The sequence below is a fragment of the Homalodisca vitripennis genome, chromosome X, assembly GCF_021130785.1.
Source record: "Homalodisca vitripennis isolate AUS2020 chromosome X, UT_GWSS_2.1, whole genome shotgun sequence".
NCBI classification, from domain to species: Eukaryota; Metazoa; Arthropoda; class Insecta; order Hemiptera; family Cicadellidae; genus Homalodisca; species Homalodisca vitripennis.
The window spans coordinates 73,478,228-73,492,903 of record NC_060215.1 but is presented as its reverse complement, the minus strand read 5'-3'; the positions used below and the strand labels follow the sequence as shown (position 1 = coordinate 73,492,903).

General features: G+C 32.2%; 1 protein-coding gene across 2 annotated transcripts in view; it reads right to left on the bottom strand.

Annotated features, from left to right (window-relative positions):
* Positions 1-14,676, bottom strand: part of LOC124369209 (PAX-interacting protein 1) — a 121,101-nt gene that overhangs the window by 42,564 nt on the left and 63,861 nt on the right. Inside the window, exon 13 of one of the 2 annotated variants that reach the window (XM_046827046.1) lies at positions 8,463-8,582. The exons of the other annotated variant lie outside the window; for it this stretch is intronic. Coding sequence (XP_046683002.1) covers positions 8,463-8,582 — 120 coding nt within the window. The remainder of the gene's footprint in view (positions 1-8,462; positions 8,583-14,676) is intronic. 2 annotated transcript variants of the gene reach the window in all.

The following is a 14,676-nucleotide window of genomic DNA, read 5'->3' as shown; positions in this document are numbered from 1 at the left end:
ATGAAAGTAGTTGGAGCCACCAGTCTTCATTCAGGATTGACATATTAGAAAACACTTGTGTTAGATTTTTTGCAATGACTGTGTTGTTTTTGAGCTACTTCATTTAAAAATTAAATTAAAAATCAGAAAATTAATATCATAAAAATGTTTACTATTTTTTAATAAGACATTGTAAAAAATTAACTTTTATTTTAATGTGCATAACTTTGCATACTGATGTTTTGTACTGATTGTTTTGTGTTTAATAAATATTATTAAACATCCTTAATATTTACTACATACTGTCTCTACTTTATACTGATGAGCAAGTCTCTTAATCAAGATAGAATAGTAACAAAAAAGGATTATTAAAAATTGTTTCATTATTTACCATAAAAACTTAAACAATGTGATAATTGATCTCTTCCTCATAATGATCTGAGGCAAACCACTTGTAATTTTAGATTTTTATCTAGAGTGTGTTAATTATAAATTAAAGGAATGGATAAAAAATTAATTAACAAAACATGTAAAAGATCTTAAATGCTGTATCACAAATGTTACATGAATTAATGATGATGGTTAAGTTAAAAAATACTGGCAAAAGTAAATCAATAACATTTACATTTTTTTATCACAGAAGCGAAACATTGAGGAGTGAAAATTTATGAAATTTACTCTGGGCACAGATGACTCATATCTATACAATGCCATCTGAATATTTCTACCATTATAACATTTAGTTATAGCATATGAGGTGTGAAAGTGTTAAGAATGGATCCGCTACTGCTTATTCGTATGGCGGGCAGGTACATGGAGGGTGGGGAGTGAGTCATTGCTTTGTCCATGAACACCCTCTGAAAGGAAACAGTGTTTTCTATGATCAGCTTGTTGTGATAGCTGGTTGAGTGTGGGTCTGTTAATGCTTGTAGTTGTTGTTAAAATTGACATAAAAACGGAGCAACGAATTTGTGTGAAATTTTGTTTTAAAACTGGGAAATCAGCTTCTAAGACAACTATTAAAAACAGCTTTTAGAGATAATTGTATGAGCGAGTCAAATATTTTTGTTTCAACAGTGTTTCATTCATGTTGCTTCATTTTTGTGTTTTTAGTTCAACAGATTTAAAAATGGCCACGAATCATTTGAAGATGAAGCACAGTCCAACCGTCCTTCCACCTCAAAATGAATGAAAATGTTGTGGAAGTTCACGACTTCGTGCCCTCTGATCGTAGACTTACAATTAGGGAGATTGCTGATGAATCTAATTTAAGTTTCTATGCAGTTTAGTCAATTTTAACTGAAGATCTGAACATGCATCGAGAGTCCGCAAAAGTAATTCTAAAAGTTTTGTCAAGTGACCAAAGACAACGCCGACTTGAAGTGTGCCAAGAACTGATTACTTGGACTACAAATAACCTAGATTTGTTAAATAAGTTAATTATGAGTAATGAATCATGGGTATATGGATATGATCCTGAAACCTAGAGCAGTCTTCGCAGTGAAAGACTAAGTTCACCACGACCGAAAAAAGCACGACAAAGATGGTCAAAAGTGAAGACAATGTTGGTGATTTTTATTATTCTACCAGTATAGTGAATCATGAATTTACACCTGGAGAACAGACAATTAACCAAGAATACTACAAATGTGTCCTCCAGCGTTTGCGCAAAAAGGTGCGGAAGAAAAGGCCTGCATTGTAGAAAGACAGGAGTTGGGTGCTACACCAAGACAATGCTCCGGCTCATCGTGCCATCTCCATCATTGAATTTTTGGCCAAATTCAAAATTCCTGTGCTTCCACAACCTCCTTATTCCCCAGATTTGGCCCCTGCAGACTTCTAACTGTTTTCTAAATTGAAATTTTCACTGAAAGGAAAGCGATTTTACTCACTTGAAGACATCCAGGCAAATACGGAGAGCGTCCTTAACACACTTCAGGAAAAAAATTCCAGGAATGTTTCCAAAAGTAGAAATACCATTGGAGTCAGTGTGTACAGTCAGAAGGAGACTACTTTGAAGGAGATGCATCACAGTAGCGTATAAGTACCACCATTGTACCATTACAAGCCCATTCTTAAAATTTTCTAATCAAACCTTGTATAATAGTAGACACATGTGAGTTTTAACAGCTAACAAACTTTTGAATTTCAATATTTCTTGGATTTGTGTAAATGGTTACAAACAATGTAAAAACTTATCTCCCTTCACACCTCCCAATATAATTTTGTTAGGCCATTAGTGCTGCCCCATTAGAGGCAATTAATGGAGATCCATTAATCCTTCTGTGAAATAAGGCAGAAAACAATGATTTACTGTGTGTGATTTATTGTTTGGCCCAGCAATCCAGGATTGTTTTAAGATGTGTCCTGACTTGGTTTTCCAGCCACTGCATCTACCAACGCCAGAATGATATCTACTTAGTTATGGTCTACTCTTTCCTGAGAAGATCAATATCATCTGTTGGATTTTTTTAATGGAACTCCAAAATGTGATTTCATCCTTCAAAATCGCACCCCCAAGATTCAGTTTGAGCTATTTCAGGTAAAAAAAATCTATTTAATTAAACAATGAAAACTTGTAGTTCTCTGGAACACAAACAATTTCCATATTTTGTGGGACATCTTTAGAAGATAAGTGAATTGGTTGCCAACATACCCCAACCAATTCCCCCAAAATTGGTGTACTTATTTAAATAGGCCCTTCTTTCCAGATCTTGAGAGGCACAGTATGACAACCGGAAAAGTGGAGTTACCAAGAGAGTACCACTAATCGTTCTCATAACCCTGTAAATTAACATCACCATCTCCGCCATGAGCCTTTGTCCTTAAATTTCAAGATTAGCAAAATGCAAGGATGATGTATGCTAAAAACAACACTCTATAGTCTCTCCCATGACAATAATTGAAACAGTTATGAAGGATCCTTAAGAATAAATGCTAAAAACTGTGATGTATGATTGCTTTCACAGAATACATATTATACTGCAACATACATATTTCGGTTTAACAAATATTGACTGAAGATAGTTCTCCACAGAAAGGCCGATATCTCTTAAGATTTTAATTGTGTTAGAATTGTTTCAACACAGTATGAACCAGAAATTTTAGAAAATAAGAAGTTTTTTTGTTCTATATTCCTACTCACAAAAATGTCTACAGACACTACAATATTGCTCTTTAAGCCTACAAACATCCTTTGAGACCTGGTTTACTATGTGATATGTGCTATCTTGCTTACAAAATCTACCAGCATTGTCATATGTTACCTAGCCATCTCACAATTATTAGCTTTGGTCTTTAATACAATGCAAATGGAAACTTGTATGCTATTCTTATATGTATGATTAATCTCACACCGAGCATAAGGAATTCTGAAATCTTCTAAATTCTGTCTGAAATAGTGAAATCCTTGTGTGTAATATAAGGTATACAAAAAATTCAGAATACCCAAATTGTGGCAGATTTTAACAAAACAATAACATATGATGTTACAGGGTTTTGTAAATAGTTTTATACTGTTTATTAGACTTTTAGTGGGAAAGTCCAAAACCAAAATTGCAACCTATTTGTTGTGGTTGGATAATTCAAGAATAAATATAATTATTTTTAGTTTACATAATATTGTTGAATATCAATTTGCATGTCAGTTTCATTTGACTAAAGCAGAAAAATTAAGCTAGATGGGTATGAAAATGTAAATTTGTTTGTTTTATATTAGCTTCTGAAAATAAGTAAAAAAGAATTACATAAGTGCCAATATGCTATTTAAATATATGTTCTACACACAATTAGTAGAGTAACTAAATTGTTTACAATTTGGTTTTTAAAATTATATAACATTTTTTGGGCAGTTTTATATATAACGTTGATATTTTTGATATCAGTAAAAAATGAGCCTTATAAAAATGTATTTACTGTTTGTTGCTAGGTAATTTGATGATATTCTCTGCAATATTCTGTTTTCAAATACCATTGTATAAGGTAGGCTATGTCACATAAATATAAATCAGTGCTCAAAGAAAAATTACACAGTAGCAAAACAAGCAAAATTTATTAGAACACTTAATTGTAGGTCATAACTTTTATGACAACGGCACTAGAAATGATCGTGTAATCATAATAATCATGATATAAAATTGGACTTTTCTTGGGAAAAAATTGGAAAATATAGAATTTAATTATTTTAACCAATCAATTATCTAGAAATTTTCAAACCGTATAACTCTTTTACTAAATTCATAAAAAAACAAAATGAGCAATTACCTTCTAATATAGATTCATATTTAAATTAGAATGAACATATTAAATAACTCAATAGTATATACTATTTTAGGTTTATTTGACTTTGAAGTTTTGTAGTAATTAAATGATGAAACATAGATTTTGTTTTTGTCCAACCACATATTCCATTCTGCATTAGCTTATACAGTGATATGTCAAAACATAATAAGGATGAAATTGTAATGACCTAAAAAATTCAATAATATATTGATACTTGAATGAGAAAATTTAGTAATGTTTATTGGCTTAAAATTTTGCGTGCTTTCTGTCTATATATTTAAAAACTAATACTGATGGTCAATTTCATCTAATTGGTGCATCACACGGATATAACAACCTGGACCAAAATGAATTGGCTGGATAAAAAAATCTAAATAAAAAAAACAAAAAAAAAAACATGTATGACTTTGACTAATTAAGTAATAACCTCAGTATTTGGTTTATTTTACCGTACTTGTTACTCACTTAATATAATCAGAACACTTCTGTAAAAACAAATAGCAAAGTCCCTTCTTAACTTTTCCAAGCCAAAAATACTGGGTGACATCACTGGTCCTAGGATTATACATAAACCCTGCTTCATCTATCTCAACTCCATGTTTGTACATTAACTTGCCCACGAGTTACATAATGTTTCGAAACCATGTTTTAGTGTTAGCAGTAGTACTCATAAGTTCTAGTTCCAAGTTCTAAGTTCTAACTTACGTAGAACTTAGAATGTTTAGAAATGATCTACAAGGGCTGTTTCTCTACTACCGCCAATAACCACTTCATGTGCACCCTAAATCACACTCATTTTGTATCTACTAATATTCTAACTTACATTTTATTTTATTATTGATATAACATTTTTTTATTATTGAACTTGCTACATGAACTCAACATTTTAAAATTACATTTCAGTTAAGCTGAAACAAGGATAAATCTAAGAAGTGTTTAAAATTCTTTTACATCCACTTATAACTTGTAAGGTTTTCTGAGATACACTATTTGTAAGAATAGTTAATGTATTAAGTATAAATTCTCTTTATTGTTGCTGAATGTTTTCAAATGTTGTTTGGACGAAAATAGTTTAGTTATTGGTTACTTCTATTCACCATTCATTTTATATCATTGCATAATATTGAATAAAGCTGACGTTAAAAATATGATTACGTTTTGATAATGATGAGCATTGGTGAATATGTCACATATGTATTACTTATCCTTACCAAACTACTAGATTTTTAAAAATATCTTGGGCTCTGTTGAATATTTTCTAATACTATGATTTAAAGTAGGTTGCAACCCTTCATTCTAAAGTCGTTTAGAAAGGCCAGAAATTCATTGCATTGTAGAGAAAATTTTAGTTATAGTTATAAAATTATAATAAATAGACAGAAGTATAAACTACCATTAACTAGAAGAAACATTTTAACGGTATGATAAATTATACTTTGAATGGACTGCATATGTAGAGACTAATGATTTTTGTGCTTATTATTTGTTATATTTTTATTTTCAGCAGTTCTTTAGTAAAAAATGTTTTCATTTTCATAACATCCAATCCATTAGATGGTATGATTACATTATATTATCTTCCTAAGTTTTTAACCCATTGCAGGTGATGAAAAATCTTAATACTTGATACTCTGAATTATTTGCAGTGGCAGATGTGCGGGCAGGAGCAGAAAGTCCACGGCACATATACACAGTGTACTCACAACAGTTCTTATTGCACTCAATTTGTTATCTCTGAAAATATACTTAAAGATGCAATGAGAAAACAAGTTATATGAACTTAGAAGTATAAAACACACTGTATGTTCTAAGACAATTGATTAAGAACATACAAAATAATAATATAAGGAGTAATTTTTACCGTATGTAAAATATAACATACTATTACTTTATCCAATCTAAAATGTTACTTGTTCAGGAAAGTTCACTACTAACGAAACATTACTATTTCAAATACAACCACGGATATTATTTATTTCTTTATTAAGACAAAATAAAATCTTCTCACAAAACCATAGAATGGGAACTGTATTCAAAGTGTAACATATAACTAACGTGTAACGTATAATTAAACAAGTAACATTTACCAGCACGCTTATTTCACCAATCTTAACATCTTACATTCACCAGAGAGGCCAATCCAAAACTCACAACAACATTTAATTAATTTTCAAGTTGCCACCTTGAAATGATACAGTCCTCATCTAGCTCACATGAACATAACTTGCGATTTGGAATTGTTCAGACTTTAGCGAGCAAGGATTAAATGTCATGTTTGGTGCTGACAGGCTTTTTGTCTTTAGATGCTGTATTGTGCAAGACAGTGGATCTTGTTTATGCATATGCCATTTTATTTATGCTCAAAACAGTATCCTTATAGTACACTAGAGGATGAGTAACTTGCTGCTGCTATTCTGTTAAGCTCAAGCTCATGTGGTAATTGCTGAGATAACATCAAATAGAGCAATAAGCATGATTGTTCCTTTGATGGGGACTGTTTAGTAATCCTACCCAAGCAAGCAGCTTATTAAACGGTCATAGTTATATTTCCTTTTATGAGCAAACAAGATCAATCCCTACAATATCTTACTTTAAAAACATAATATTGATAAAAACACTATCAAACTGCACATAGCAGTATCTACAATGTCTGCTGACCTTTACACATTTCTACTGCCTAATGTAATGTACAGTGGCTTTAGCCTATAACCTTATGCAAACTTTTCCTCCCCAATCGCATTTTCAGATCCACCTCTCCTCAAAGTGTCTAATATAATGATACAAATCTTCTAATGAGGGTATACTTTTAATAGTAGGTATCAGTATTTAAAAAAAAGAAGTACATGTCATGCTTTTTCTATTAAAAAAAATCAAATTGAAATATGACTACTGATTTAGGAGTGATATATTTGCATTAATTACCTAACCCTAAGACTAAATGGAAACCATTAGATAATTGCAATCTGTTCAGGGCCACGTAGGGCACAAAGTGGTTTGTGGATACAGTATGGATGGCCAGGTAATGTATTGAATTTGTATGCATGGAAGCAATATCAGAGTAGTTGTTATTTTGACTTAAGCTTTAATTGTATAGTTACAACCAACTTTCATTTTATTAGATACACAATAAAGTATTAAAAAATCTTTAAAAATAAAAGTAGACGTTTATTACCAGCATACTTATGGTAGACCATTTCACCAATCAAGTACTTCAGATCCTGACTGTTACTATAGAACTTTTTATCAGTGCCATTGACCTTATACTGTACTGACTCTTCCCTTAATCTGTTTGAAAAGACCCTCGCACAGGCCACTGGCACATGAGGATGGACAGTAAAAGGCTTAAAAGGAGATCGGTCTATCTTTAAAAATATTATGTTTGGTGTTGTCAATAGCCTGCTTGTTTAATATACCTTCCATGAAGTTTAAGGTTTAGTAATTTGTGCTATGCAGGATCGCAATTGGGAGTCTTCACAAAGAAGGCTAACACTCATAGATTTAGGAAAGCTATATACTATCCCTCACCCTATGAAATACGAGATGTTGGATATGGGCTCTCCCTAAATTAAAATCCTTATATACCCCTGGTACTCCCTTTCCACAAGAACAGATAGCTTTTGAAAGATGAACTTACTACATTTATGAAACTAGTATATGGCAAACAGTTGATCAATGTATAAACATTTTGAGTTTAAAGCATCTGAAACATGAAAAACACATAAATATTACAATAAATGAGCTATACTGTCAAACTCAACAGAAAAAAACAAATGTTCAGCAACTAAAGACTTCCAGTAAGAGTTAAAATAATACCACCACAAAAATGTTACAAACACAGTACTCTTAAGAGACAGTAAGTTACTTGCCATTAATTACTTTTGATGCAACTGTCTTTGTGTTAATGAAATACATTAATTTCTATAGTATACAGGACACACAATCTACACCATAGGATTAGTCAGCACAAAACAATCACATTATTAACAAAACTTACACTTGTTAGAATACATTAGTTTACATCAAACTAACAATGCTTTCAAACAGAATTTTTCAAAGGCACCACCCTGACTGAGATAATACTAATTTGAAGATAAGAAAGAAAGAGAAGAGCCGAGACGACATCATGCAAGGTTAAGAGAAGAACTGAGCGTGAGTGTGAGAGTAAGGCAATGCAGAAGCATGCGTTGCAATCACACCATCACCTGAGAGCCGGATTGTCCGGTCTGTAACCGGATGCTCAACATGTTTGCTAGAGCTGTCTTAGTTTTAGCGTTCACCACCACAGGTTGCGACTGCCCCTGTTCCTGCCCCGCCTGAGGCCCCTGAGCAGTGCCAAAACAAACTTCAAGCCACCACTAACTCACCATCACTGTTAACTAAATTTAAGTATACTATACAAACAGAAGTTTTGATCAAGAAGTGAAGAGAAACCTGCACCTAGTAAAGCCCAGGATAATGGTCACGTTTCAACACATACCAAAAAATTATACATTTACACAAATCTGATAAAGAAAAATACATGAATAAAACACAACAATCAACAAAACCTTAAGATGTAGTATTGTAATGACAAATAGTAAAGCAATGGATTCAAGAAACAGTATTGAATGTCATAAAATTCTACTGAATTATTACTTTTATATGCCCAGTATTTCTATACCCTATTCCCTTCACTTCATTTTTGACATTTCATTATAGGTAAGTAAAGGCAATAAGTCATTTAAAAAAAGTCAAAACTTTTGAAATGATAATAATAACAAACTTCTGAATAACTATCTTATTTATGGAATAGATACAAATTTGGAACTTATTAAGGGTACTTGGTAACAAAAAAGTTTATATATATATATATATTTATTTATTTATTTATTTTAATTTTTATTATTACCTTACCCACAGGAATGATAACCCTCTATGATTAGCACATCATAATGATAACTGAACTGTCACCAGTTCTGTCTTGCCGCTAGGTTATGGTCAAGAACTTTCCCGCGTTTAATAGGCTTGTATTTGGCTAACCCTCAACAGTCTTGGGAATCAGTGTATGATTTGCATGTTTTGTCACAACAGTGACATTATATTATTGCAACTGACTAGTACTCAAAGTTGTACATAAAGAGTAGCTCAAAGACAATTTCAAGTATTGATGTGACATTTCGGAAAGAAGATTATAAAATTAGCTATAATTAAGAGGAATATTAAAAATTGTATACTTAAATAAAACATTAACATACAAGTGTAATATTTCTAAAGTAAGAACCATTTTGTAATGGAGTAGGAGAAACTTTTGTTATGAACATAAATTGTAACATGAATTAATAAAAAATTAACCCTTTTACTTATTAACATTGTCAATATTAATAGCTATACATTTTTTAAACAGTGGCACCAGTTTTTGGTTCACCTGAGTTTCAGCAGTACAAACTTTTATTTGTATAATCGAATAACAGAGTTACTTCAGAATCAGCGAGATTATTGATTGACATGAGGACAGACAAAGCAGTATAAGACTGGCAAAGACGTGAAATGTAATGATGGTGCATTCGAGGAGACTAACCTTGTTCAGGTATCATGTGACAGTCAGTCTGCATAGACTCAATGTACTATCAGTTCTTAATTTTAAAATAACCCTAGTAGTATTTCATCAGATGGCAGAGTTCTAAGCATAAAAGGTCAATATTAATTGATTGGGAACAATCAAGACACACCTAACTAGTATACTACAAAAAGCAAACAGACTCAATGCATACCTTTTTAAACTTTTCAATAACCAAATACCACTGACATATGTTTCAACCATGGACATAAAGATAAGGTTTTCTACAGTAGATTCCTGAATAACAAATTAACTCTTAGTAAGAAGTTTGCCTAGGATATACGATAAACTTGGACGGAGTGATTGGTGATAAAATGATTTCCCCTACTAGAGAAGAGAGAGGTAAGGCAACTGGTGAACATTTTGACTTTAAATGCCACATATTTTATCCCATTTTCAATATATTCCTGAATTTTAATGTATTATTTTGAATGCAATCCTTATATAAAAATGTGTACAATCAGTTCCGGGGCACTCAAAGAACAATAATTGATTAGCTCATTGTTTTAAAATGTTAAAAAATGTGTTACAAGATTATTGAAAAATAGAGAATAACTCTGCATTACTGGAATCTGATTTATTTTATATTTTATGTAAATTAAATATGAACTAACACATATGAAGTTCTTCGCATTGGCTTGGTTCTCTAAAACTATTCCTCAACTAGCGTATTCACCACATCATTTTATTTTACGAGCACTGACAGACTAAACATGCAAGAGTAAATGTTGGCTCTCAAGCAGAAAATAAACAAATGACCGGTTGCCATTTTTCTACCCCCACAATGGATATGAAGGTCAAAGGGGCATGAGCTCTTGTCACTTGTTTATTACATCCCAATTTATGGTAAGTAAACACTAAACACATGTACAAAGAGTTATACAAAAAACATTTATATTTAAATAGTAATTTTTACGTCTATAATGTCCTTGGCTCTTAACGCTGTTTTATGTATGTATGTATTCATTTGCTTAGCTCCCTTAGGGTTAAATAACATCTTCAAACTTATGAGGTTGTAGAATGTAGAGTTAAATGAGTGATTTTGAAGAAATATCTTTGACATTGTGTAATTTGGTAGGGCTGAGTAATTTTGATTCTATTGCTATTGTGTAATTTTGTTTTGATTCTTTTTTAGCCATGATTATGAGCTTTTTTTAAATTTTATAGTGCTTGTTATGCTCTTAAATTTGGTATAATTTAGTAGACATGTAAAATATACTTTTTGTGAATTTAAAAAATAATGTACCTATTTACAGTTTTGAATTAGATAACACTTTTCTTCTATACAACACATGAAACAATATACATTTTCTGAAATTAGAAAACATTTGGAACTTCTATTTCGATTATATTATTATTCATTGTTGGGTTACTCGAACCACTTGAAAAAAATCATTTGAAACATATTTGGTTAAGGACAAATTGTTCACAATATGAAAGTTTCATATATATGCCTAGCAACGGGTTCTTGTAAAAAGAGGCACATGTTCCACGGAGATCTGTACTGTTCTTTTCCTACTTTACTAACAACCTCCCTAAGTATCTGGAAGAATATGTCTCATTCTGATGTATGCCGATGATACAGTCTTATTTCTGTCTGAAAGATCTGCAAACAACTAGAGATCCAGTCAAATATTGTGATGAACATGGCTGTGCAGAATTGCTAATACAGGGTGTCCCATGAAGAAACGGATAAACTGTCAGGACTTGTTCCTACGGTGAAAATAACGAAAAAAGTTCATATACACATAGGTCCAGAAACGCTTAGTTAGCGAGCTATACAGGGTGAAAGATTTCGCCCAGGTTTCAGTGCCACCGTTAAAAGAGAGCCCTATTAAATTATTTTAGGCGTTACCCAGAATGTAAAATTTAATGTATATTATGCAAATTGAACTGAAAAATTTAATAAAATTGGTACCAGACCTCTAGCTGCAGTAATTTTTAAGATATCTGAAGAAATACGCAAAATTCGGCATCCAAAAACCAGTTTCATTTAGGTTTCAAGTAGATTAACTTTGTTAAATGTGTGACAAACACGTAAAATTCTGTAACAAAGCTTGTAAAGAATTACTTTCTTAAGATAATGATGTAAAATAAGACAATAAGAATTATACGTAAACATTAAGAAAATCAATTTTTAATTAAATAAATAACGTACGAAGAATAGACAAAATCGGTTACACTTTTTTTCTTACTTAATGTACATGTTCTATAAACTTTTATTTTCACTTACTATTGCAAAAAAATAAATGCTAACAAAATAACTAACCTTAGGTTAGTAACTGTTCGAAATTCCCTCCTTCACAATGCACACAGCACTCTGCTCGACGTAAAATATTTGTGGTGGCTCTGCGAATTATGTCTGGATTGTTTCTTATACTGTCAAATGCGTTGCGAATTCTAACGAGTAATTCTTCCTTGGTATCAACTTTACGTTTATACACCATAGCTTTGATATGTTCCCATAAGAAGTAGTCAGGTTTCCTTCAAAAACGAATGGTCCTAGAATTTTGTCATCAATAACGGCACACCAAACGTTAATGTGAAATCTGTGTTGGAAAAAGGTTTCTACGGTACCATGTGGATTTTCTTCGCTCCATAAATGACTATTTCTACAATTGAAGGACCTGTTTCTCGTGAAAGTTGCTTCATTAGTAAATAAAATTGAATTCACCCTATCAGCATTGTCTAGAAGCCAATGAGAAAAGTTTAACCGTAAAGGGTAATCTGTCTGCAGCAAATGTTGTACCTTTTGCAGGTGAAAAGGATGAGGTCTCTCTTTACGCAAGATGCGCCACACTTTGTTTCTCAATAAGCCAGTGCGATACGCAATTCGCCTCGTACTAGTACCCGGGCTACGATGAATATGTTGAATCACTTGAATTTCATCGTTAACGCGATGATGTGCCTGCCGTTCAACTGAAAACGAAATTGTTGGAAATGATCCATTCGTTCTTAAAAACTGAAACACTGAAGAAAAGGTTTTCGCATTCGGAATCCGCCTTGCAGGAAATCTTTCCTGATATTCACGTTGAGCAGCTTCCGCATTTCCATTAGCATATCCGTAACAGAACATTATGTCGGCATATTCTTCATTAGAAAATTAAAACGGCATATTAACTGTTATACTGTATCAATATTTACACTTAACTTATCTGTATGACACTTCAATATAAAATATTCAAAAAAGTTCGTAATTGTGATTGTTGAACAGCTGTTAGTACTGCCAACCTATGAAAATAATATTTTTCTTACAAAAGTTGTAGAATAACGTAAATTAATTCGCAATTATTGTTAAGTTTCAGATTTTATGACACTAAAGTTTTTTTTACTAGTATGTAATTCATTAGAAAAAAATAGAAGTATGTTCTATAAATAAAATCTATACATAATTATTTTCAATAATATTTTCAATAATTAACATGTTTTCTCCAAATATTAGGATGTACATTAAGTAAGAAAAAAAGTGTAACCGATTTTGTCTATTCTTCGTACGTTATTTATTTAATTAAAAATTGATTTTCTTAATGTTTACGTATAATTCTTATTGTCTTATTTTACATCATTATCTTAAGAAAGTAATTCTTTACAAGTTTTGTTACAGAATTTTACGTGTTTGTCACACATTTAACAAAGTTAATCTACTTGAAACCTAAATGAAACTGGTTTTTGGATGCCGAATTTTGCGTATTTCTTCAGATATCTTAAAAATTACTGCAGCTAGAGGTCTGGTACCAATTTTATTAAATTTTTCAGTTCAATTTGCATAATATACATTAAATTTTACGTCCTGGGTAACGCCCAAAATAATTTAATAGGGCTCCCTTTTAACGGTGGCACTGAAATCTGGGTGAAATCTTTCACCCTGTATAGCTCGCTAACTAAGCGTTTCTGGACCTATGTGTATATGAACTTTTTTCATTATTTTCACTGTAAGAACAAGTCCTGACAGTTTCTCCGTTTCTTCATGGGACACCCTGTATAACAAACAACCTGGTAGTCAATGAAGCTAAGACCCAGCAAAACATAATGGCCAGCAAAAAGGAACAAACCACTCACTTACCTAGTGTTAAGGTGGCAACAGAGGCAAAATTCTTGGAAGTTATAATTGATAAAGACCTCAGCTGGACAATGCACATTGACAATCCATGAAGAAAACTGAATTATGGAATTTATATTATAACAAGACTAACAAAAATTAACACTGCCACTGCTAAAACAGCATATCATGCACCATTTCAACCTCTTATCCACTATGGTCTCTTAGTCTAGGGAAAAAGTTCAACAGGCAACCTACATCACATTTTAGTGACCCAGAAGAGGGCAGTGAGGGCACTTGTTTGCTTGATAACAAAAGAGAGAGAGAGCTGTCACCCATCCTTTATCAACTCATCAATACCAATGGTTGTAGCTCTGTATGTTCTGAGGGCGGTAACATTTTTTCATGAGAGCGGACTACACAGAGGCTCCAGCATCCATCACTACAACACTTGAGGTTGTTTGTAAACTTCTATCTTACTGTGCACCGACTAGCTCTGTTTGAGAAAAAGCCCTTGTAAAGCTGTGGAACCACTTACCAGAAGACCTCAAGAAGTGTGATACAAAAAGTCGAGAATGAAGTAAAGAAGTAGCTGCTACAAAATCACTCACTACTGAAGAGTATCGTGAAAGAGATTTTGTTACTAGTTGATAGGAAAATCAGCAGGCTTACCTTGAAAACTATCCTCTAGGGTCCACTGATTGAAAGAACAAAAAAGTACACTTAACATGTTGAGAGATTTTAGTGCAATTGAAAATTTCTAATTACGTGTACTTTCAAT